General features: G+C 36.9%; 1 protein-coding gene across 5 annotated transcripts in view; it reads right to left on the bottom strand.

Moving 5' to 3' along the window:
* Positions 1–1,073: 1,073 nt before the first annotated feature.
* Positions 1,074–27,098, bottom strand: part of SOCS5 (suppressor of cytokine signaling 5) — a 63,046-nt gene continuing 37,021 nt past the window's right edge. For 4 of the 5 annotated variants that reach the window (XM_036027927.1, XM_036027924.1, XM_036027925.1 and 1 more), the window contains one exon: positions 1,074–5,597. In XM_036027927.1, coding sequence (XP_035883820.1) covers positions 3,975–5,585 — 1,611 coding nt within the window. In that variant the 5' untranslated portion in view covers positions 5,586–5,597 and the 3' untranslated portion in view covers positions 1,074–3,974. Of the gene's footprint in view, positions 5,598–19,211; positions 19,526–27,098 lie in introns of those variants that run through there. The other variant, XM_028514734.2, reaches the window with a different exon arrangement.

Raw genomic sequence — 27,098 nt, 5'->3', positions numbered from 1 at the left:
TCTCAGCATATAGGCTCATTCCTGCCTGGAGACTTTGTTTTATTGTTTCATCAAAATGTTCTTTGATCTTGGTCATTCTCAGCCCTCAAGGTCAGTATTGCCCAATAACCCTATAACTCTGTCTTATAGCCCAATGTAGACCCACCATCAAAAATGGTGACTGGCACATGGGTCTTCAATGAGTATTTGTTGAATGAATGGATGAAGAGTCTATTCAATCAAGCATCTAGGGCACCAAAACAATTGTTCCAAGTGATCCATACTTTGCAATGGCAAGCAACCCCTTCACATACCCCCCAAAACCACCACCCACCTCCCACAAAAATCCCACCCCAAACCTCCTTTGACCATACCGTTTAGAAAGTCTGTTCCATACCAGCTGCTGCAAAAATCAGGAAACAAAATCTGGCCTCATTGATATGTAGTTTTTATGCATCCAACCAAGGAGTACTGCCCCTTCGAAAACTCTTCTCACCTTTAAGTCAGCCCTTGGTGTGTGTTTTTAAACCTAACTCCATCTAGTGAAACCGAATGTGCTGGGGTACAGAACAAACGAACCCACTGGTGTACATCTGCTGTGTTAACACACTCCCAGAGGCGGGCAGGGTCTCTACATCTTTCCTAGCAGAGTCCCGACTCACGTACAGCCTCCTTCCCTCCACCAGAAAGCAGTATGATAGCTGTCTTTGCTACCAAAATAAGTGGTCTAAGACCAATCTCAATAAAGCTTACCAAAATATTGTTTAGTGCCAAGGAGCAAAGGAAAGTCGGGATAAAAATGAATAGCAACCAGATCAAAAAGTCAAATAAAAAGGTTAATAAACTTTCAATTTGTCAAAATACTCAGAAGTATCAGTTTTTATGGCTCAAGCCATTATAAATCTTACATAAACCTCCTAAAAGACTTTAAGAAAACAGATTGGTTGTGTGGTATAATTATTGTACATTGGGCTAAATTTTTGTCTAAGATATATCAATTTAATTATGACTCTTAATAACTATATAAACCAAACTGTTTCTTCTTCAAATACTTTTTTACTGTGTTCAGCCAGAAAATATTGATGAATGCATTGTCTTTGTAAGGTGACTGTATTACAAACAAGACTAATAGTAGCAAGACTAAACCTTAGGTGCAGATAATCAAATTTGAATGGTACAAGGATTAACATACATCGAATAAGGCTTCTACATGATTTAAATCAGATGGTAATATTATCATAAATGTATGTATGTGTGTGTACATATATGCACATATAGAGAGGATGAATGGCTGAGTGAATGAGTGAGTGAAAGATGAGAATGTATGAATCAGAGCAACCTGTCTTTGGGTCAACTACTTCACTCTGAAGATGTGTCTAAACATATAAAGAATTTCCTGGTTTGTATTAAAATGCACTTCCAAAAGACCATGAAAACACAAATTTAGTTGACAGACTACAATGGAATTTAGAAAAAGACACAGTGACTATAGACTAAGGTGTGATTTCATGCTGGTGATTTTTCTTTTTTAAAATGTAAGCCACTAATTTTATAAGAAAAAATTTTAAACCAAAAGTTGCATATTAATATTACACACAAACTGAAACAGAGGTGACTTTCGGCACACCGTATACATGCTTACATAAACTCAAATATGTACACATTTAAAACAATTTCCATAGAACATATGAAAGTTCTGAAATACATAAAAGAATTAATACTCTCTACAAAAACTACAATTAGAACATCAATTTGCTATAAGCATATAAAACATCAAGTGCTTTCTTGGAGTTTCAAGTTACCTCTTTAAAACAAGATCTTGCTTGCATATATATAGTCTGTCTCCAAAAAGCAGTGTGGACTTTTTATTTTCAAGAGGTTTATTTTCCAGGTACATTATAAGCTCAAGAAAACAAACCCAACAATTATGCAATATAACTATGTCATAACAACTTAATTGCACATAATGCTTTAAAGTAGGTTTGGATGAAGTTCTCAAACACTTTGGTATGTGTTCTTCAGGGACTTCTATTAGAAACAACAGGAATTATGAGTCCCTTCAATCCCCATTTTGCTTTAAAATGGATAAATCTTTGGTTAAAGTTCTATATTTTGGGCATTTTTCTAATTAAAATGGTCCCCAAACCAATAAATGGCGCTGATACACAAGATTTCATTTAACCTGTTCCTGGTGCAGTAGGAAGCTATACACACTCATTTACTACGACATGCCATTGATGGTTTCAATTTTTCACTGATAAGCAGAGAAATCAATCGGTTTAGTCAGCATTTCTCTGTTTATTTTCTGTTATAATCTAAACTGTACAGTAATTTGCAGTAACTATATATACTGTTGCACAGTACATGTGATTCTGATTGGAAAGACGTATGGCATTAAATTTAGAGTTAGCTTACTCAGAGTAAGTCAGTATTAGACTGTACAGTGGATTGCACTGACTATAGTAGGCTGTCAGGTAAAGCTTTATTTAAAAAACCCAAACCATTCCATTTACAAGAGAAATTGTTGCAAATGTATAAAACAGCAGATCTACAAGGAGAACACCAAACATACTTTATTAGCACAAAAAAGCAGCCATAACAAGGCACGGCAAGCAGAAACATACATTAGCAGTCAAAGGGTTAGTGTTGCATACAAATATAGCTTTTCTTTTCTGTAGCCTTGGCAATGGCCATCAGGTTGTAAAATAACTTTCTGTAGCAGCAGGTAAGGAAACTAAGGAGCACTCACCAGTGGTACAGAGCACATTAACAAAAGGACACAAGAATGGACTCGACTACTTTAGTGCAAAATGTCTAGACAGAACTGTAAATTCAGTTCAATACTAAGAAGCAAACACGAGAACTTGATAGTACTTCCAAATAGCTCACTCAAGTAGTATTGCATACTATTCTAAGTGACAAAAAGGTGCTAAGTAAAGTTATTTACAGATACAATGGTTGTACAGTACCTTTTACGCCTGCAATTTAGGTTTCAGATTTTCCATTAAAAATTAACTGCATTGAAATTCTATAAATTGTACTTAAGCAATTCAGCTAAGAGCATTTACAACAAAGCGATAAATACTGCCATCCAAATTATTACAGTTTAACAATAATACCAACACCAGCAACCACTGTAGTTATCATTTCTGACTCGTTTGGGCATCTCCTAGGCTCACGGTCTTCACGGCTCACAGACTCGTCACGGGCACAGGGGAAGATCCGACAGTGACAAATCAACAAGCGGACTGCACATGCCAGCTCTGAGAACCACACACAGGACTACACTGCAGCAGCTACGCCTGATGTGTTTTAAGTTAAAGCACTCATTAAAAAAAATTAACACCTAAGGCCTTTAAATAAAATTCTCCTACCGACTTTAGAAGTCTGAGATTTTAAGAACTACTATTTAGAAAAACTGGTTTACTTAACAGTACCTTTTGCAGAAGAGAAAAGGAGACTGACTATAAACTATGTCAACACTTAAGTGAACTGCACTATGCCCTTGTGGCCAGAAAATTGCATTTATTTCTTTTCTAAAAGGAAGGCAGTCTTTATTTTTTGGACTTGCAAAGCTTGATTTATAGTAACTACAAACATCACTACTTTGGAAGGGTATAGAAAAATTCTTAGAAAAAATAATTTCAAACATTAGTCACACTGTTGAAATACTCATCCAATATTAACAATTTGTTCTTCAGTAAGAAATAGAATTCTTCATAGCAAATGCCCCAGAACTGCCTCACTCCATTACTACAGCCATTAAAAACCAAACAGCTAAATCTGCACAATGTTGCTGTAGCCTTAGCGAACTCTTGTAGTTCTTATCTTGTTGTATCAATAGGCACCACATGATTCTGAGTGACAGCAGATCGCATCTGACGGATACTAACACTAAGCCCACATACTTTACTGAAAAAACCTAACACTGACACATGTGCTTGCTATAGGTGTACTGTCTGATGCACATAAAAGCAGATCTAGAACAGGAGAGTTTACTTTGCCTTGACTGGTTCTCGTTCTAACCAGCGAACTCTAACTTTTTGTTTATAATGATACTCTTTTAAAAAATCCTGTAACATTGATGGTAAAGGGAGACCATCAATTCCATCGTATGTAGTGCATCTGCAGATTACTGCACGGCAGATATATTGCAAGCTAAAAGGAAAAGTCCTATTTAGTGAGATAGTAAGCAATGGTTCAAAAAACATGCAAGAACTGGGATCTTTATAATGTTCCAAAAGTCCTGTTACAGTGGAGGAGTGAAACACACATGGGTCGTGAGCATCAAAACTAAAGTTGTGATTCCACTGTTCAATTCGGGCATGCAGGGATCTGTTGTAGCGACGGAAGCTCACAGAGAAGAGGTAGTCCTCTTGTGCGGAGTCCCTGAGCAAAAATGTGCCTTCAGGTTTCCCTTCTAGAAGGGCTTCTGCTTCGTAACGGTCCATCACTCCCCAGTAGCAGGGATTCCCTGTAATCTGAAGCAAATCAGGCACGAGGCAGTGAATGTAGTCAATCTGCGTGTGGACTTTCCAAGCTCCCTGTCTGCTAACGTGGGCATGGCTGTCTCCAGAGACCTGACGTTGCTTCTGCCTACGTGACTGCAAACACAGTGTGGTTGTGTCCTCTTCTGAGTCACAATTAGCTTGTGGTATTGCAGAATTGTCCCCACTTATTTCAGTCATTCCAGGAGCTAACTTTGGTCCCAGTTTATATAATGGATTAACCTGTGCAGTGGCTTCAAATGTATGTATTTGTGCATTGGGAGGGGGGTCAACCCCTTCTTCAATACTAAGACGCCTTCTCTCTCTAAGCCTATCCTCTTCATCTTCTGTAGAAACCAACGATGGATCAAATGTATCAAAAAATGTTGAATGTGGGCTCACCGGGGCTGTATGCTGTTTAATCAAATGCCATTTCTGGGCTAAATCTGAGCCAGCAGGAAAAGGACATTTCTCAAGCATTAATTCAGAAAGGTGTATTTTTCTTTTATTAGAAAAAAGAGGCTTTGACTGCTTGTTGTAAGTTCTCATTGGAAAACACAAGCCCACAGTATCCTGCAACCTCTGCCGCAGAGAGCGACTTCCTACAGTTCTGCTGGAAATGCTGTCCATGTCGTGCACGGAGCTTACGCCGTATCGCCTCTCTCTCCTCTGAAGTCCACTTCGAGTTCTACCAAACTTTTTATCAGTATCCAGTGAGCTCTGAGTCTTTGTAGAGCAGGAATGTTTCTTCTTCCCACCCCATGGAGCATGCCGGGAGTAGGAGTCTCTTCTGGCAAGTCTTGTTCCTGGGGTGACACACGGGTCATTATCCTTTTCAATGCTTATTTCCACAATCTGAGGAATTTCAGTGGCACAATTTGGGTTTCTTCTTGAAGAATTCTTTGAAGGGCTTAATCCCAGTTGTAAGGCAACATTTTCTCTTAAGGGACTGCTTTGTTGCTGAGGAGCTAAGTCTCCTATACTGACGTTTTTCTCTTTGATAGACAAACATCTGTTGGAGGTCGTGTCCACATTTTCAGTACGGCTCCCTCCCTCATGATTGAAGAGATTCTGACACCTGTATTTGAAATTATTCCACATTTTCCCCACTTTATCCATTGATTGTAAGATCTAAAGACAAAACAGGAGAAGGAGAAAAACAAGTTAAAGTGATACGCAAAAAACAGAAAAGGCAGAACCCCACCCCCTTCTCATTGGAACTTTCAGCAACACCGGTGAGGAAGTTGCCTTGCATTGTAAAGGAATGGGGCAAACATTCTGTCTGGCAGCTGCAAGGTCGCCAGGCCCTTCTGTGGCACTGCATCTTTACCCAAGCCAGTCCTCACTTCCCATTTCCTTTCAGATAGGACACTCAGAACTCAGGGGCAAGAAAATAAACCCTCTCAATTAAACTCTGGTTTCTTTTTCCCATGTATCAATCTAACTTCACTATGACACTGATTGTCTCCTTACTGTGAGTAATTTAGGTACTTGCCTCAGATATGAAAAGGGAAAATATATCGTGTATTGTTGAAACATATTAGTATTCAACTTCTCAAAAGTTATAAGCAGGACCACATTTGTGTAACATTAAAATTAGTTCAAAAGTCTTAGGAGCTATCTTCCCAATTCCACTTACCAACTGCTATTCCATTCATCTAGCAATCTAAAACTTACAGTTTAATCACTTGTAAAGAATCCTTAATTCTACAATGTATCAAATATTATCCATGATTTTTAAGAAGCAGTTTGAGTAGAAAGAAGGAGAGGAGAAAAAAAAGGTGGTATTTGGGGTTAAATGGAAAGGTGTCTTTAAGCTTCCCAATTCTTTATCCTGGAAGAGCTTAGAAGAAATACAGCAATAGAAAAAAAGTCATGATATAATAATTAGCAAAAGAAAAACAACCATACATGCAGTTCAGCATCTTTTTTTCTTGCTCCTTTAAAAATACTGTAAGCAGTTTATGGTGCTTTGCAAATGAATTACTTCAAGACTGCAACACTGACAGGCACACAGTCGGTCTCATTTAGGAACCTGAAAGTCGGTGTTAAAGAAATGGAAAGACCTGAACTGGCTGACGAAATTCTAGGCTGGAAATATTTTACCCTCAGAATTTTGAGGGCACTCCACTGTTCTAGCAGCTTCTACTGTGGCTGCTGAAAAGTCCAATGTCATGCCAATTCCAAATCTTCTTATGTGACCTATTTTGTTTCATGAAAAACTATAGCTTCCCTGTATTCTTAGACTGACCATTCACTGTGCTGGGCCCTTTAGATGTTCTTCCCACTGTCCCCCTCCTCCTGTCCTGGAAGTCCTTTTTAGTAGATACCAGACCTCTCAGATTCATCTTTTGATTATCATATATTTTCTTTTCAATATTGTACTTCTTTTCTTTTTCTACTGTCTGATGGATTTCTCTGGCATTACTTTCCAACACTTCTAATTCACTTGCAATTTTTTCTATCATATTTTAATTTCCAAGACCACTTTCTTTTTCTCTGAATGTTCTTTTTAACAGCACCCTAGTCTAACCTCTTGGATGTAGTATCTTATTTTGCTAAAGACACAAAAATTCTCATTATTTTCTCCCTTGTAACATTTTAAATATTCTTATCTATTTCTTCTCAGTACCTTTTTCTTTTTAAGTCTTTAGGTCTCTTTTTTATTTTAGAGGCCTTCCACAAATGTCTGATGGTCCCTGACTATACATTAGCACTAACATGCTAATCAGAAACTCTGTCTGCTTTGTGGGGTGTGTCTGTTAACTAGTTGGCTTTACTACAAGTGATGAGGCAATGAGTTAAGTTTTGTTATTAGGAATCCCCCAAAACAGTATCTGTTAAGTCTGTCCTCATCTCAGAGAGAAACGTTCCTATCTCTCCTCTGGGACATACAGGGGTGGGCAAAAGTAGGTTAATATTAATATAATAATTCATAAATAAGTAATAATACAGGATAAGCTCTGTGTTTTGCATACTCACAACTGTTAAGCCTACTTTGCCCACACCTGTATATACCTGACAGCCATGTTCTGAGAGCAGAGGGCAAGAGAACAGTGGGGTCTTAACCTCGACATTCAGACTTTAGTTTAAGTCCACATTTTTCAAAAGGTGTTCTTATTTGTAAAAGATATCCCAACTCCGGCTATGACTGAACCTCCCAGATTAAACTTCTCCAAGCTCTAACTTCTAGTTTCATCCAAAGTAAAAGAATAATAGTCAGCTTAAAGGGGAGGACTCTTGGGATCTGATATACACAGACTTTCAACCACCTGTTTCCAGCTCTGAACTTCACTCTCACCCTCCGAGGCAACTGGTCCCTCTAATTTCTGAGCCGGCAGTGCAAACTGGCTTGCTCCCCAGTGCGCTCATTTGCAGGCACTCAGACCACCTCTCCCAGTTCTGTCCATTTTTGGCTACCTGCTTTTACCAAGAACTTAACCAATCAGGATGATTTCTATCTTCTCTCATTTGCTTTCTACTTCTGAGTTTATGCCTCATGCCTTTTTTAGTCCTTTTGTTGTTTTAGTGGGTTCCAGAAGAGCGTAAAAATAAAAATGCTAATGTTCACTCAACCTGACACATTTAACTGGAAAGTCCCCTTTCCAACTGATAAAGAGACAAATGGTACCACACAGAAAATCACCACCCAGATCAGTGAGCCTTTCTAGATGGAGAAGGGCAGAGTTTTCTGAGATGAGGGGTCCATGCAACAACACTGGCTGCATAATATAATCATCTGGAAACTGCATGATGCGCAGGTCCCTCCCAAGAGATTCTGATTTAACTGGTCTGGAGCCGAGCATGAACACTGCTACTTTTTGTATAAGCTTTGGGTGGTGCTCCAATGGTAGCTCCAAAAGAGACAAGAAAAAGGACATTGCTCTGTATTGGGGGCGTAAGTAATACTAGATAAACTATGTGCCACAATCTCATCACTATTTCTCGTCTTTTTACTTGTGCCATGTATACCAGAGGCCTACAGAATCTCAGGAGAGACCGTCTAGAACAGTGACTCTTAAACTATCTGCAATGAACAGCCAGTTTCTCTTTAATTTCACAGACTTATTCTTTTGTAAGATATAGTAAGAATAAATTACTGGAATAAAATGTACAAAAAAAGGCATGAAATGCAAGTGCATTATTAGATTGAACAGGCATAAAGTAACTGTCAAACCACTATCAAATATTTTAAATACTTACTTTTAATTTCTATACCTAACTTGAAACAGACTGGCAATGAACTGTAGACGGGCCCAACCCACGGCCTGTACTCTGAGCAGCTCTGGTCTCCAGCTTGTGCTGTCCAGTTCATGTGGTGACTGAGTCCCTGAAGTTTGGCTAGTGCAACCTACTCAAGTGATCATAGTGTGGGTATAATTGGTTAAGTATTATTAAAATTAATTTCATCTGCTTCTTTTTACTATTTCAATGTGGTTACTAAAATATTTAAAATTCCATATATGAATCAAATTATATTTCTTTTACAGGGGTCAGCAAACTAGCCTGAGAACTAAATACGGCCAGTGGACTATTTCTGGATGGACCCTAGCTTAGAATGGTTTTTACATTTTTAAAGAGATTTAATCCCACTCCACAAAGAACACCGAGAGAAACCACATGTAGCCTGCAAAGCCTAAAATATTTTCCATCTGGTCCTTTGCAGAAGAAGTTTGCTGACCCTGGTCAGCAGTATGTAAGATTATAAACCACGCCATGGTAGACATTAGAAGAGTAATATTCAAAGATTCCAGAGTCTCTCTCTCCATGTTTACAACAAAAATTTTGTAGCTATCTAAAAATATTTTTTGACAAGCAAATTACACCTGAAGAATGACTGTTTTAGAAAGCAACCAAACTTAAAACCACTCCATCTCCTTAGACAGTTGTTTGTACGTTGAATAAACTGAATAAACAGGCAGGACGTGTAGAAAACTGCACTTGTCAGGCTACAAAAGGAAGTTTCTGACGCTTTCAGTTTAATAAAAAGCATAAAACGTAATAATTTCTCTATTTCTAATATGAATATTGTTAATAAATTGCACTGTGACAAAAAATTCTAATTTAAAGGAAGACAATTATGCTTCCACATCCCTTGGGAATACAGAGCAGAATTTTTCTTGATGTGGGAAATGCTATGTGGGCGGCTGTAATACTGGCAATAAAAAAAAATTCTGATAGTGATTCATAGAAGAGTCCATGTAAGAATCAGGAAGGCATTTCAACTATCTTAATGTTTACGATGTCCATTTTGAGGTTGTTTTGCTGTTAAATTTTAGGAAATATGTTTAGCTGAAACCTCTGAGACCTAAATTACAACTCTATTACCTTATATGCAGTTACACATGGCTTAAAAAGCATTAAATTTCAACTGCATTGCTTCTAGAATAAAAGATACTCATCCATTACAACCTTTCATATTTCCATACCTGCATAGCTATCCTGAAACTATCCAAAACAAATTTCTAAAACTCATTCCTTCCTCCAAGGACAATCGTAATTTAAAACTGGCTTTATAATGTCGCTATCAGTTAAATAGCTTTTGTTCAAAATTTACATTTAAAAGGATAAGCTATAAACCAGAATTATGAAAATGAGAGGTCAAATTCCATTACCAAAAAGTGTACATACATAAGAGCATTAAAGACTACAGTCAATGGACCTCATAATGCCAAGTTGTATCTATTACAAAATTTCCACAAAACAAAATAATTGAAATAGTTTCCAGGAGTTCATTTCAATGGGACTTAATCCACACTTTATTAGAAATAAATTTAATTCAACAAGTTTTAAGACTACATGGCATGCCATAGTGGTTAAAAACGAAGAACATGACTCAACTCCAATTCCCCCTCCTCTCCTGTGTAGTCTATCTAGACCACTGAGTCATGATAGCGCCTTCCGACAGAAAGTCCTCCAGCCACAGTAACAAAACTTGGAACACACTGATTGAGGAAAGTGTTTCTGTGCCAAGTTCAAGTTACAAAGGCATTTTAGGGGATTCAACTTTTGACTGATATTTTGAAGGCATTTCAACAAGTTTTAGAAAAAGATAACACCATGTCAAATACTTCTGACCCAGAATTCAGGGATATGTGGCTGTCATTGCTATGTCCCTTCAAAAAACCAAGAACTACTTGGGCTGTTTAAAAATATATGTATTTTTAATCATTATTTACACACTTTACTGTGACTATCCAACTGGATGTCTATTTATCTTTTATGTTGCTATTTAATATTATGTTCAACCATATAAAATTACTGTTTTGTGGGTAATAAGTGGTCATATAATTCAACCTCAGAACTCCACTCTTACAACATACATATATTTGTATGTTGTAAGGCATTTATACAGAACTACTATTTTCAACTGGTATGCCTCAAGAATTTTTAAAATATGCAATACCTGACTATTTAGTCAGGGGCATTGACCTCTTTTCTCATAGATTGTCAAATTAAAAACATGACAACAGCCAACACTAGACAGCAATAGCTGTCAAAAGCAATGACAACAGCCAACACTAGTCAACAATAGCTGTCTGGTGTAAATAAATAAAAATTATACCTATTTTGTTAGATGGGCAAAATATTTTTTGATGTGCTAAAGAATTTTAGTAATTAGTTTATGTATGGTATGAGACGAAAAAAATTAGAAATCACTGCAGTAGACCATGTATTAGGTTGGCCATAAAGTTGTTTCTTTTTTCCAGAAGATGGCTCTAGTAGCATTTAGTTTGTCTTTAACTTCATTAGAAACGATCCTATTAGACTGTATTGCGACAGCTGTCCTACCAGGGCACATATGAAAATAACTTAATCAAAATTGGTGAATTTTTGTGTATTCATTTTAATATTGAAGATGAAAGAAAATAAGCAACATTTTTGGCATATTATGCTTTGTTATTTCAAGAAAGGTAAAAATACAACTGAAATGCAAGAAAAGATTTGTGCAGTGTATGGAGAAAGTGCTATCATTGAACATGTCAAAAGTAGTTTGCGGAGTTTCATGCTGGAGATTTCTAGCTCCACAGTTGGGTAGACCAGTTGAAGTTGACAGGAATCAAGGCTTTAACTGAAAACAGTCAACATTATACCATGTGGGAGATAGCCAGCATACTCAAAACATCCAAACCAATAAGTTATTGGCGGAAATGAAAAGTGTGCCTTTTATTTTATGGAAAACACTAAGTGGACTTTTTGGCCAACCCAATCCATGTATGTATGCACTCAAAATATGTGGAGCCTACTGATCCAGTATGCCCAGGCACTTCTGTTCCCATTGGATGAGTTGTATTTTTACCGAGTTAGTTATATTAGCTTCCAAACCTGTTCATGTCACTTATACTTATCATTGTAATTATGTGACTTAATTAAGTGTTCATTAACCAAATGAAAGTGGGAGAGTGGGAAAGACTGAATTCAATGACTTTGAAATGCTTAATAAAAGCAACTTATGTTACTGAAGTAGGTATAAGCAAGAAATAGTAAAAATATTAGGAAAAGTATTGCAAAGATCTATAAGAATTCTAAACTCAGAGTGCATCAGAATAGTCTAAATTCTTGTTCTATGTAAAACACTCAAACTGGCCCTGGCTGGTATGGCTCAGTGGATCGAGTGCCAGTCTGCAAACCAAAGGGTTGCCAGTTCGATTCCCAGTCAGAACATATGCCTGGGTTGCAGGACAGGCCCCCAGCAGGGGGCACACAAGAGGCAACCACACATTGTTCTATCTCTCCCTCTCTTTTTCCCTCCCTTCCCCTCTCTCTAAAAATAAACAAAATCTTTAAAAAATAAAAATAAGAAATGCAAACTGGAAATCTTACATCATACATTATGGGTATGGTTTCTGCAAGATAAACAATATGAAACTGCAACAGGTGGATCTAGTCTCCAAAAAAAGACTTTGGCCCCTTAATCAAAGGGCAGACAAATGAACATGCAGGTTTATTCTTAGAATAAAATATTTAAGGTATGTATCCTTTTTATGATTTCTTGCCTTATTAGACTTTGTAGGCTGCTGGTCCTGACTGAATCAGACAAGAGGCCATGCTCAATAACCATTTAATTAAAGTTTATAGTGCCGCCAGAGGGAGTAGCATATACAAAGTCCTACTGGTAACAGGGAGACAAGATCTAATTTAAAGGGCAATAAGCAAGAACCACTTCTTTGTGAGGTAGTATTTCAAAATTTTGTCCTGAGGGATGGTTAAAAATGAATTAGGGAATAGCATTTGCAAAGGTTCTGCAGCAGGAATGAGCATGGCATGAATACTGGCTGATGTTAATGACCCAGACTAGTGTGTGACGGGAAGAGTGCCAAGACGAAGTGAAGAGGTAGGCCTTGTAACCCCTGATAAGAGAACAGGAATGGGTACTGACACTGTGGTGGAGACTACCACAGAGATGTGGGTGAAACATGGACAATGGTGGTGATAGTAGGAATGGATTTGAAATGTTACGAAGTCAAATCACAGGATTAATGTTTGACAGCTAGTAGGTAATGAAAAAAAGGGAGGTATCAAAAACAAATGTCAAGTTTCTGACTTGAGAAAACAGATGCTAGAGATGCTATTTTGGAGACAGGAAACAACAGAGCAGATTTGGCAAGTGAGGGACTGGAGAGAGTTAATAATTTCAATTTAGAAAATGCTGCAGTTGAGACTGTCACTGAGACATCTAAGTGAAACCTCATTAGTCCCTCAATGTACATTCATATAGTGGATTACTACACAGCAAGGATGATAAACTTCAGGTAGTTGCATCTATGCACATGAATCTCAAAAACATAATGCTTAGAGAAATAAATCTTACAGATGATGTATACACTATGAATTCATTTACCTTTTAAACTGGCAAACCCCAAAATGTACTGTTTAAGTATACATACATATATAATAAAAATATAAAAAGGAAATGGTTACCTATTTGGAGGATGGATATAGAATTAGGGAGAGGCACTCAGGAAGCTTTTAAAACACTGGTGATTTTCTATTTCTTAGCCTGGGTACTGGGGACATGGTTTTTACTTATAAACTATTTTTTAGACTGCACTTACATTTTATACACTTGTTCCTGTACATGATATATTGCATAATAAAATTTTAAATTATACAGACCACATTTTGACCACAATGGGAATTAATAACCAAGTAGTATACCAAAAAAAAGCCACTAGGAAAATAGAAAGCTCTCATAATTCATAGGTAAAAGAGAAATCCAAAACTGAAAATCATAGACTATTTAGAAAATAACATATTAACACATTGCAATATTTTCCTGCATGACAATTTGGCAATATTTATCAAAATGCTTTTACTCTTTAACTTGGCAATCATTTATTCTAGACTAGATAGTTACCCTAAAGCAGACAAAGTTTAAAAAAAAAAAAGGAACAACCAGAAAAAAACATTAAACTAAACCAGTTTCTCTAATGTAATACAGAGGCTAGCAAACTTTTTCTGAAAAGGGTCACAGTGTAAGTAAATATCTGAGGCTTTGCAAGCCATATGTTCTCTGTGGAAATTATCAAACTCTGCCATTGTGACCGAGTAAGCATAAATGTTTGTCAATAAAACTTTACTATGGTCAATGAAATTCAAATTTCATATAATCTCCACTTGTCACAAAGTATTCTCCTGATTTTTTTTCAACCATTTAAAAATGTAAAATCCATTCTTGGCTTAGAGGCTGTACAAAAACAAGTAGCACACCAGATTTGGCCTATAGGCCATAGTTTGCCAACCTCTGATAAAGTATATCATAAAACCTTTGATATTACATTTACTAAAACAAATGTTTATTCTAGGGTACAATTTGGGGAAACAATACTCTAAAATGTAAAGTATTACAGAAATGTACCAAATAAAAATCTAATCCTCACCTGAAATCTTACCACCCCGAGCTAACTACTGTTACTATTTTGGTGAACATCTTTCCATAATTTCTCTTTCATGCAAAAAACTGTATGTCATCTTCCTTCATAATTAAAAAGATCAACCCTGGCTGGCATAGCTCAGTGGATTGAGTGTGGGCTGTGAACCAAAATGTCGCAGGTTTGATTCCCAGCCAGGGTACATGCCTGGGTTGCAGGCCATGACCCCCAGCAACCGCACATTGATGTTTCTCTCTCCCCCCCACCACGCTCCCTCCCCTCTCTAAAAATAAATAAAATCTTAAAAAACACTTCATGTATGTGATTATATCCCTTCTCATTTCTTGAACAGTATTTTTTTCTTATTTTTTTTAGTTGGCTCTGCCAGAGATGGGATCAGACTAGTAAAAGAGAAAAACCACAGAAAGCTATATTTTTTAAATTGATAAATAAATCCAAGAGTATTTGGAGTAAGCAACAAAACAGACAAACCTTGGAAAGCTGAAAAAGGGAGTAATAATGATAATGATGACTGTGATGACAATTCAGCTACTGAATGCTAACCATGTGCCAGGCACTGGTACAAGCATTATACTTCTCCCAACAACTCTATGAGTAAAAATTATCTCAATTTTGAAGATGTAGAAACTGATAAAACTAAAGATTAATAATAACCTGGACTTAAGTTTCTTTCCTTATTAGTCTATTCAGGTTTGCTACCTCTTCTTGAATCAGTTTGGAACTGTATGTTAACAACTCTAAGTCTGAGTAGTAGTAGCATTAATAAGCACTTTAAAACCTCAAGAACATACCACTACTATATATTTTCACTACTGCAGAGCCAAAAAGCTGATGAAATTGTATACCAATTTGAAAAGGTAGTACGTGCATGCTCAAAAGAATATTACTGTTCCATTTTATTATAATGTGTGACAGTACTTCGACCAATAGTCCAGAGTAAAAACTACATTCACAGCCTACCGTGAATATTTTGATATCTACACTCTATCTATTATGAAAGCCACCCTTTGAGTACTTGTATACCACTCAGAAATGTTCTGATATTATTACAACTAATGGATCTATAAGACTAAGCTTTATTTCTTTACTTGAATACTACTTGTAACCACATGGTCAGTTAAGAATGTGTTTGAAGTCTTATACTTAATTCAAGGAATAAAGCTCAAGAAGGTCTTATAGTTTTTCTGCATATTAAGAAAAATATAGTAGTCCATTTAAAATAAACAAAAAAAGACATAAAATCAAACTAAGAGTCACAGTATTATACAGATGCCACATTATACACCTCCCAAAAATGACAATTTAAGGGCAATTTCTTTTTCTAATAAAAACAAGCATCTAAAATTTATGTTCCCATTTCTTCAGTTTTACTTACACAGTTCTAACTTCCAGTGTCATGTAGGAAGGCACTCCAGGCCATCAAAATCCCATTCTTAAGCCTAAATCACTTACACTGCCCAAGCTTTGCTTAGGGCACAAGCATAATAAGATAGTCCATGGCAGGGGAGGAAGCTGAATTCCAGCTTTACCACTTAAGAATACTGTGAACTTGAATGTATTCCTCCATATTTCTGAGCCTAACTTTGTCTCTTGGTAAAATATAGTATCTAGCCTCACAGGTTAGATATGAGAATCAGAAAAGGTATCTATAAAGCCTTTGGCTCATAGGATATACTCAAGACAGTGGCTTTAAAAATGTTATCTGTACTATCTAGTACGAAGCTTTAAGCTTTTCTCCCCTTTAAAATAATTCTCCCTTTCATTTCTCCTGGGTCATACCCTAAATGCCAATATTGTCCTATGCATACTATCTGCCAGATTTCAAGTCCTATTGATCATTTGAACTTCTATGTTATTTCCTAGAAGCACTATGGGGGTTTCAGTGTTCCTTGGCAGTTGAAGCTACAGCTGATCTACAACCTAAACTAAGCATAGCTCATCTGTATAGTACTGGGAAAGGTCCAGGAGCATAATCCTTGTTTTTCTTCTTTTATTCAAAATTCCTTTTTAGTCTATTAAAAAAAAACACTGCCACAATTTAAATTTTACCATATAGAGATACTGCACACTAGTGAAGCATAAAATCCTAATAAATTATGCTTCCTTTTCTGTGGAGAAAGTATCTTATGAAGATACTAACAAATATACTAGTCATTGAAATGCTTCTTATGTGGCCAGTACTACTGACACAGTGGGATGGAACATAAGGAACACGTGCATTAGCTTCTGAGGGCCCTAAAATCAAATCCAAACACTCACTGGCTGTGTGAAATAAATCTAAGTCTCAGTCTTACCATGTAAAAATAGAAAAAATTACCTCCTTTTTACAAAGGGTTTTAAGAGGATAATGTGACATGAGGTAAGAACAGCTGAGTGAATAGGGTCTCAAAAATGTAGCTTCTCTTATACAACCAATCCAAGGCAGGGGAAGGTACATGTTGGTGCTAGCAGAAAAAATCAAAGCTGTTTTACATCTAGGGAGAGCTTACTGGTGAGTTAGTCCTGCCTTTATCCTCCACTTCAAGGGGGGCTCAAGTTAAGCAAATCAAGCAACTGTACTAACCACTGCAACTGCACGTGATTAGTGCTGCAGGCATGGCCTCTATGGACCATGCTCTCTACAGCACAGAGCATCAAACCCTCCCACAAGCCTCAAACACACACACACTGACAAGGGCAAAACAACTATCAGTTAAGGAATTTAGTGGATCAAGATACTACACTGGCTAGCCTTAATCCAGAAAAAAGTCTCTAATTTGGGGAAATGCTTAACAATGAGCAGCTCATTGTGATCCTGCTAATAATTTATAAAGAATACTCAGTTACCAATGGTGAGTAGCCAATTATAACCTGGACCATTTCCTTCTCTAAGGATAGCCATTTTATACACTCAGCAGTTTCACAGCACAAGAAATACAACTCTATGGACTAAAATAAAATAATTTTTATAACAATGCTTTCCATTTACCTTTTATCTAAAACTACTTAGAATACATTTGTCATCCTTTTACAAACTAAAGGATACTACTCTCTTCTATGTCAAGGTTTAGGCCTGAAGAAAACTAAGGGTCTTTCAACAATTTGGCAGCTGTAGTGAATCCAAAAAAGAAGGAAATAAAGAAAACATAATCAGGACTACTTCCCTTTTTTTTAATCTAGGTTTTCCACCAGCATAACAAAAAAAGAAAATTTAGTATTTCAAAATTAGTCTATTCTTTTTTTTTTATTAATTTGAGAGAGGGGGCCAGAGACAGACATCAGTTTATTGTTCCTCTTAGTTACGCATTCATTGGTCAGCTCTTGAATGTGCCCTGACTGGGGATCGAACCCGAAATCTTGGCGTATCAGCATAACTTTCTAACCAACTGAGCCACATCAGTCAGGGCACTATTCTTTAAAAGAATATTTTGGAAAGGTACTAAAAGAAGTAAAGGTGAATAAGGATACCTTTTAACTATTAAAAAAAAAACCTAATACCAAGAGAACCATTTTGACCAAAATTATAGACTAGGAACTCTAAGTAATACACTCCAGTTTTGTGTTATATATTACCATAACTTTATTTTTTAAAAATTAGAAAAATGAAAAATCCTTCCACTTATTAACATAATAAAATCTCACCTATCAAAAGCTGAGAAACAAGCTAAAAAGATGATAAAATTTATTCATTTTAACATTCACTTATACCACACGTAGAGAACATTATAATAAAGTTCAAGTTCTTAGATGATAATACTTAAAGCACTTAATACTTGCACTATGCATACTTACTCTCAAATGACTCATAGTTTAAGTAAACTTTATTCTCTGGACACCAAGTGCATAGCAGTTTAGAAACTGCAGATTAGAAAAGGTGAGGTTGGGGCACAATCAGAGAGAAAAGGAATGCTGGGAGCAAGTATGCTAACCAAAACAAGAAAAGACCAAAACCCTTAGAAAGCAGAATGGCCTGGGATCACAGACTACATGGACATAAACTGCAAGATATTAAAAAAAGAAGAAATAGAGATATATAAAACAGATATAAAAGATAAGAGACCACGTGAACTTTATGCCAATATTAAAAAACTTCAAAAATTAATAGGTTTTTAGAAAAATATAAATTTTCAAAACTGACTCAAGAATAAAAAATCAATAGCCTATAACTCTTAAAAACTTTGAATCAATAATTTAAAATCTTTGCACAAAAAAAGCACCTATTCAGGCAAGTGTTCCAGGCAGAAGTCTATTTGTCTTAATGACTATGATTTATCATTGGTAGTCACAGCAAGAAGCTGGTGAAAAGAGAAGCAATAGCCAGCACAAGGCAAGAAAAGGAAATGCAAACTGCCCTGGCTGGTGTAGTTCAGTAGATTTGAGCATTGGCCCGAGAACCAAAGGGTCGCTGGTTTGATTCCCAGTCAGACCACATGCCTGGGTTGCAGGCCAGGTCCCCTGTAGGAGATGCATGAGAGGCAACCACACATTAATATTTCTCTCCCTTTCTTCCTCCCCTTCCTTTATCTCTAAAAATAAATAAATAAAATCTAAAAAAAGAAATGCATAGTAATTAGAAAGGAAGAAATAAACTCTGTTGTCAGATGACATGGTTATCTACATAGAAATCTTGAAGATATCTTTAAAAAATTAAAAAGGCAAGAAAATCCTAGAATTAGTAAGTTCAGCAGAGTCGCGAAATACAAGATCAATAAAAAAAGTCAAACCATATCTATGTGAAATAAAACATGTGGAAACTGAAATTAAGAGATACAATAAAGAATATGACCTTAAAGGGCAAGGAAAATAATTCCCTCAGCAAAAGTTCTAACTTCCGTATACTCAAGAAGGATGAGATTCAGATGAGGGTATGTACTGTAAGAATGTGGTCCACACACAGTCCACTCCATAGTCATACCCGGTTCATCCCTCCTATCTCCACAGCCCCTCTCCCAGGTTCAGTCTTCATCATCAGGGGCATGTCCAAGTTATTCTAACAGCTGCCTCAAAAGTCCATCTTCCTGCACTCTCCTTCCCCTCTAGAACATCTTCCATAATACTGATCACAGGGTTTCACGCAAAGAAGTCAAGAGACTCTGAGTTTGACTACTTCCTTCACTTTAAAATGGTGGCATGAAAGGAGCAACAAAACAACAATTGTCAGCATTATAATTTAGGAATATAGAGATAACATACCTGAAATTACGTCACCTAGAGAAAAAAAAGGTGACCAAATGGTTGTTTGTGTGTATACAGAATCTTTCTCTCAAAGGGGTAATTCTAGACTTCTGGTCAAGATGGTGGCACAGGCAGACATGGCTCACCTCTTTGCAAAACCACATCAATAGAACAGTCATCACTCAGAACCGTCAGAAACTGAACTGAATGGAAGTCTGACAACTACAAAATTAAAGAAACCATATCTATTCACACTGGTAGGAAGGGTGGAGACGTGCAACAGGCTTGTCCCTCATCCATGTGCGGTGGATAAAAATTTGAGAGTGAGGAGTCCCCCCCAACACCAGGCCTCCCAGCCCAGGGTTCCAGTGCCTGGAAGATAAGGCCCCATAACTTCTGGCTACATAAACCAGCAGGGACTGAGTCAATGGAAGAAACCGTTGGAGTCCCAAGCAGTTCCTCTTAAAGAAGCCACACACGGACTCACCTACTCAGATTCACTCCCACTGAGCTCCAGCACCTGGGTAGCAGCTTGAAAGGCACTAGTGGTATACAGGGAGAAACTGAATCATCTGGCATCAAGGCAAGCAGAGGCCATTGTCTCTTCTCTAAACTCTTCCCTCCCCCCAGACCTGGCAAGTTGATGCCATATGAGAATCCATCAACCTTGCTAACACTGACCACCTTGAAGATGCCCAGAGACTCAGCCCCACACAACTTATGGGCCCACCCAAGCTGCATTTCCATAGGAATGGCTGACCTTGGCTCAAGCTTCACAACTTCCTAAATCCCATCAAACAAGCAACAGCTGGCCGCAGTGAGCCCCAGACCCAGCACTAGCAACATCCAGACTAGATTCACAGCTTGGCTTTACCTGGAATCTCCAAGCCCAGTGCAAATAGCAGCCATCTCAGATTGCTTTACAGCTCAGGTAGGGTGGCCCTGGGCAAAACACAGGTGGGAGCTGACCTTGGCCTACATCACCTGGGAAACCCTAGGCCCAGCTCATCCAGTGGACAGCTGCAAACCACATGGAGTACCACCACCCTTCCCTGCACAGCTGATCCTCCACAGAGGGCAGAGGTTGGTGCTAAGTAGCTACAGCCAATACTTGAGCTGACTGGCCTAGGTAAATCCATTCCATTGATCTGCCAACAGCAACCAAGGCTCAACTACAAGAGGAGGGTATACTCAGCCCACAAAGAGGGCGTACCTCGAGTACCCAGCATGGGTGATGGGGAGGCTGCGCCACCAGACCTTACAGGACACTTACTACATTAGGCCACACTACCAAGACATGGAGTCAAAGCAGCTCTACCTAATACATAGAAACAAACACAGGGAGGCTACCAAATTGAGGAGACAAAGAAATATGGCCCAAATGAAAGAATGGATCAAAACTCCAGAAAAAGAGCTAAATGAAATAGAGATAAACAATCTATCATATACAGAGTTCCAAACACTGGTTATAAGGATGTGCAACAAACTTAGTGAGGACCTGAAGAACATAAAAAAATCCAGTCAGAAATGAAAGATACACTAATTGGAATAAAGAACAATTTACAGGGAAACAACAGTAGAGTGGATGAAGCCAAGAATCTAATCAATTATTTGGAACATAAGGAAGCAAAAAAACAAAAACAACAAATCAGAACAACAAGAAAAAAGAATCCAAAAAAATGAGGATAGTATAAGCAGCCATCTGGGACAACTTCAAGAGGTCCAACACTTGCATCACAGGGGTGCCAGAAGGAGAAGAGAAAGAGCAAGAAGTTGGAAATCTATTTGAAAACATAGTGAAAGAAAATTTCCCTAATTTGTCTAAGAAAATAGACATGCAAGTGCAGGAAGCACTGAGAGTCCCAATGCAAAGAGGCCCACTCCAAGACACATCATAATTAAAATGCCAAAGGTTAAAGATAAAAAGAGAATTTTAAAAGCAAAAGAGGAAAGTAGTTAGGGACCTAAAGGGGAGTTCCCATAAAACTGTCAGCTGATTTCTCAAAAGAAACTGCAAGTTGGAGGTTAGAGGGGACTGGCAAGAAATATTCAAAATCATGAAAAGCAGGTACCTACAGCCAAGACTGCTCTACCCAGTAAAGCTATCATTGAGAATCGAAGGACAGATAAAGGGCTTCCCAGACAAGAAAAAAACGAAAGGAGTTCATCATCACCAAACCAGTATTATATGAAATGTTAAAGGAACATATTTAAGAAAAAGAAGATGAAAACCATGAATAAAATGGCAAAAAGTAAAAATCTATCGACAATTGAATCTAAAAAACAAACTCAGCAAACAACAACAGAGACATAATCATGGATACAGAGATCATTTTGATGGATGTCAGATTCGAGGGGGTTGTAGGGGAATGGGTGAGAGGTGAGGGGATTAAGAAATACAAATAGGTAGTTAACATATAGCCATGGGGATGTAAAGTACAGTATAGGAAAGGGAGTAGCCAAAGAACTTTCACACATGACTCATGGACATGAATAATGTTGGGGGGATTGCCTGAGGGAGTGGGGGGTGCTGGATGGAGGGGCATCAAAGGGGGAAAAAATCAGGACAACTGTAATAGCATAATCAATAAAATTTTTAAAATAATAAAAATAAAAAGGATAATCCTGACTGGCCACTCATCAATCCTTCTGAAGACCCCACAAAAAATCTCTTAGAAAAAAATAGTATTTTAAATAGTTAAAAAATGTAAATAAACAACCATAAGAGATTTGTGAGGAGTCTTTCATGGAAGACATTAAAGAGAATAAGTAACCCTCTGTCTCTAGCCAGCCTGGGTACTTCTTGCTCTACAAGAAACTGAATTAACTAACCTCAAAGATCTGTGATTTAAAAAAATATTAGAATTTTTAAAAACAGGCATATCATTTTACAAACAGACTCAAGTCATTTAAAGGTCTAGCTAGCAGTTATAACTCTTAAGGATTCCTAACCACACTACTGTCTAATTAAACTAAAGTATAATTGTAAGGTCTGACACACTGATCTAAATAGTATGATATTTTATACTCTGTAGCTAGTCATGTTTCAGTCAGGTGGTAGCTTAATGTTCAATCTAAACACTACAAGCTTAGTCCAGCTGCAAAATATTAATAAAAGCAATACTGTTCTGTCAACACAAACTTTCCCCTTCCTGTCACCCCCTAAAAAAACTTCCTACACAGTTTAAGGTATAGTTACTTCCCATAAACACAGCTTTAAAATGAGGACTCTTTTCCAGATGAGGAAAAGTAAGTTTAAATATTTTCAAAGATGAATGGTGCAGTTTAAAGCACAGTTAATTCTCAATATTCTTTTATATGAAGAAAGCAGTGCTTCATGAAAACTCAAAAAATTCTCACACCTTCTGTCAGATTTACTATTTATTTAAATAGTTCATATTTCAATTGTTTGAAATGTGCAATAGGTAAAAATAGTCTATTATTGCTCACAGGTCATCCTGGAAACTCACTTTTATGAGATAATTCTCCACCTTGTCAAATAACAACAGGCTCTAGTTTTCAGAAAATGTCAAACTTTCCAATTAACACTTGGATCTAATGTGGATAAACCCTCCACAATTGCTATTTCTAACCAGAAACCACAAACATATATAAATCAAAATCTGATTTTGAAAAAATTTTATTATTATGTTGAAAGGTAGTTTAAGGAATAGCTAACCATCCACAAAGACTTTCTATGCTCTCTGTCCCTTATCAAATTACTCCACCAGAAAGATAACTATATGGTTTGTATTATTATGACTCCCTACAGATATACTATACCAGAATTACATCATAATATTCTACCCTTAACTTTTATTGAGTTTATGAAATAAATGACTTTGGATCATTTCACGTTCCAAAAAATGGTATAAAAAACATCATTCCTCATGTAAAGAGGCACATAAAAAATTCCTATTTGACTTTACTGCTAAGATTTCTCTCTTAAAAAAATTATATACTTCCTTTAAGCAGACAATTAAGAAATATAATCCATTGTGTTCCTCTTCTTTTTTTGCTGTTACCAATAGGAAATCCAAATGGAAGGCCTTAGTTTATAAATTTCTGATAGACTAGAAGATACCCATCTTTTTTCTTCTTCTCTTTGGAAATAGATGGAAATAGAAATAAAGTTAATGGTTAAATTTTCTGAAACTTGAAAACTCTCTATTTTTGAGCCTAAAATCAAATAATCTCAAACATCCTACAGAGGACTGGGTGAGAATTTCAATGGATTGTAAATCAGATAAACCTACCATTAAAACTCGTATGTTATATGAAACAATATGACCTCCCAAAGAGGAGAAAGGAAAGCCTATTTAAGAAAATGCTGAAGAAAGAAACCAAAAGGAAATCAAAATACTTATATGAGTCCTGGCCAGTGTGGCTTGGTTGGCTGTCACCTCATGCACTGAAAGGTTGCGGGTTCATTTCCCAGTCAGGGCACATACCTAGGTTGTGGGTTTGATCCTGAGTCAGGGCATGGACGAGAGGCAACCAGTCGATGGTTTTCTCTCACATCAATGTTTCTTTCTCTTTCTCTGTCTCTCTCTCTGTCTCCTCTCCAACCCCACTTTCTTTCCTCTTTCTAAAATCAATAAATGTATCCTTGGGCAAAGATAAAAAAAGTACTTGTATGACATAAAATTTTAAACTGTTGAATGTCAAAAATACACCACAAATTTAAGTGGCAACTAATAAGCCAGATAAAACATATTTGATATATAACAAAGTGTTAATATATTTATAAGAAAAAGAGGAAATGCAACACAACAGAAAATAGGAATGGACATGCCCAGGAAAGTCACAAAGTCAGATATATACTTGGCCTATATATATATATATATATATATATATATATATATATATATATAAAAGGGTCATTCCTGTAATTTATGAAAGATATCCAAATTAAAATGTGATGTAAGATTTTTCACTTATCGACTTGGCAATGTTTACTTTTTTCTTTTACATTTTAAAGGTAATATCTAAGCACAGGTATTGTGAAACTAGCATTTTCATGTATTAATGTGAGAACATAAATCCACATGACATTTCAAGAAAGAAATTTTATATTGTGTATCAAAGCTTTAAAAAGATGTATTTTTGAGCCCAGATTTCACAATTAGACATTTATTCCAAAAAATAGATGACACAAACATTTATATACAAGAGATATTCATCATAGTTATAGTAGCAAAAAATTGGCAATAACTGTAGTGTTCAGTTAATAGAGGATTGGTTAAGTAAATTGTGGTACTTTCATATGCTGGAATAATGGATGGAAAGACATTAAAAACCATGTTTCTGGAAGCACTTAATTTTCTGGAAATGTTCATATTAAATGAGTATGGTTTTAAAACAGTATGTATTTGACCTCAACACACATACACACAAACATGTACTTTAATAAAAACATTATGGGTAGGAAACACCACTGTGGTTATCTTGGGCGGTTTTTGGTTATTATAATTACATTTTCTTCTTTTCGGTATTTTCCAAAACATTACATTCAAATATGTTAATTTCTTAGTTGGGAGAAAATGCTAGTTAAAAAGGAAGACCTTGAAAAAGACCAATGTATTTTCATATTATAAACCCAAAATTATGTATAAAGTGCAGAAGAAATAAATAATGAAGTATTTTTAAAAACTTTTTAAGAAAAGGTAGGGGGACAATGAGGAAGGAAAAGACACCCCCAAAAATGGGGTTTAGAGGGGCTGATGAACACAATCATTAGTGAAAGGAATAACAAATACAGAGATCTCCACTAAAGCCAGTCTGATTTTCTCAGACGGTAGGTGGGGATGAGCAGTAACATTAGACTGGGAAGTAAGAAACACCCTTTCCAAAAGAATACATACAAATAGCAAGAAATGTGCATTCTTTTGCAAATGGAGATTTACAGGATTTATATCCAGATTTATATTTACAGGATAACCAACAGAAATAGATTGTGTGGTTCTATAACATTAAAACTTCTAGTACAGCTAAGCTTAGTTTCCAAAATGCAATAAAAAGAGAAGGGAAAAAGCAGTGGCAGGAATGTGGGTATTCATTCCATTGTTATAAAATGTTTTCTACTTGTTAATCAAAAAGTAGCACTCTGATATGAATTCAACTCTTACATGCCAGTCTTTTATGAATTCAACTCTTCCCTTGTGTATCAGTCTCTTCTTGCTACTGGGTACTGACACTCATGCTGGCAAATGTAGTTGTGTGCAGTGGGGGAGAAGTACTGGTTGTAAGTATGAATACATTAAGGGAAGTAAGAAATCTCACTGAAATTCAAGAACAAAATCAGTAATACACGAGGGCTTACGGCTCAAGGATACTGGAAATGAGAGCCTGGTCAGGTTCCAAGGCTGCTGGGACCAAACAGTAGGAGTTGGTGGGTCCCATTCTAGTGTGCCCGCCATTACTGTGACTCAGCAACTTGGTCACAGCTGGTCTCTCTGCTCCTACACTCTATTCTTTTTCTACCACACAGCTGCCACTTTGCCATACCTTTGGCTAATTCTCAATTCTCACAGGTCCCTCCTATCTCTTTCTCTTATCAACTTTTAAAAGTCTGTTTCCTTCTACTGCTAAACTGCCAAATCTTTTTGTTGAGTTTTGTGGTCCTTATCATCCTGGACTGTATATCCTTATAGTAACCACCACCTCCCCTAGTCAATCCTGAATACACCTAGACAGACTATTAAAAGCAAAGAGCTGTATTTCTTTAACCAGCCAATGAAATCTGTGAGACCTTGATTGGTTCAGCTGTTCCCAATTTGACAAAACATTTTGTGCTAGTGCACCTGGTTGGCTAGTGGCTGACCTATGACTGGCATCTTTGACATGGATGCTCACGCCATTCCTGCCACCTATAGCCAAGTAAGGGAAGGTCATGCACAATGAGGAGCACAGGTGCTGTGGTTTCCTCCCTCAGCAAATGATCCCTGTAGACATGACCATGGGCAAGCAGGAGCTGAAATTACTCTGTGACAACATGTAATAATAAAGAGATGTTTAATGCTTTAGTCCTAGTTCATCCACCACGTTCCCTGGAATTCTAGTATGCTACAAGATATTAAGGGGTATTCTACAAATAAAGTTTTCAGTTCAAATAAATTAATGCCTTGGCTCTCTAAAAAGGATATCCTCCTCAGCATTATTTCTCAACATTCCTTGACAATGGCAACCTTTTTAAAATTTCACAGGACACTAATGCTCTGTGGGTCAGTTTGGAAACATCTGTTCTATTGTGCTTCAAGTTTCCCCATAGTTCAGCATCTACTACAATGTTAGTTTCAAGAAAGGAGGGACTTTGTTTTGTGTCATGCTTAGTACACATTAAAAGTATGTATTAATTCAATATGTGAATAGATGCTCAATGCAGGAATGGTTCTGACACTAAGTCATTAACATGGAGGCTGAAGAAAAATGGTAAATATAAGAGTATGTGGGGAAAAAAATCAAGAGAGCTACCATTTCTGGTAATGACAGACTAGTATTTTTCAGACCAACCTCCTTGCTGAAAACAAAAATCCTTAGATCAAAAAAAACCCCAAAACACCTTAAAATAAAAAGCTGACAAGAC

Source organism: Phyllostomus discolor, chromosome 6 (genome assembly GCF_004126475.2).
Source record: "Phyllostomus discolor isolate MPI-MPIP mPhyDis1 chromosome 6, mPhyDis1.pri.v3, whole genome shotgun sequence".
In the NCBI taxonomy this organism is placed as follows: Eukaryota; Metazoa; Chordata; class Mammalia; order Chiroptera; family Phyllostomidae; genus Phyllostomus; species Phyllostomus discolor.
This window is presented reverse-complemented; position numbering and strand designations above follow the sequence as displayed.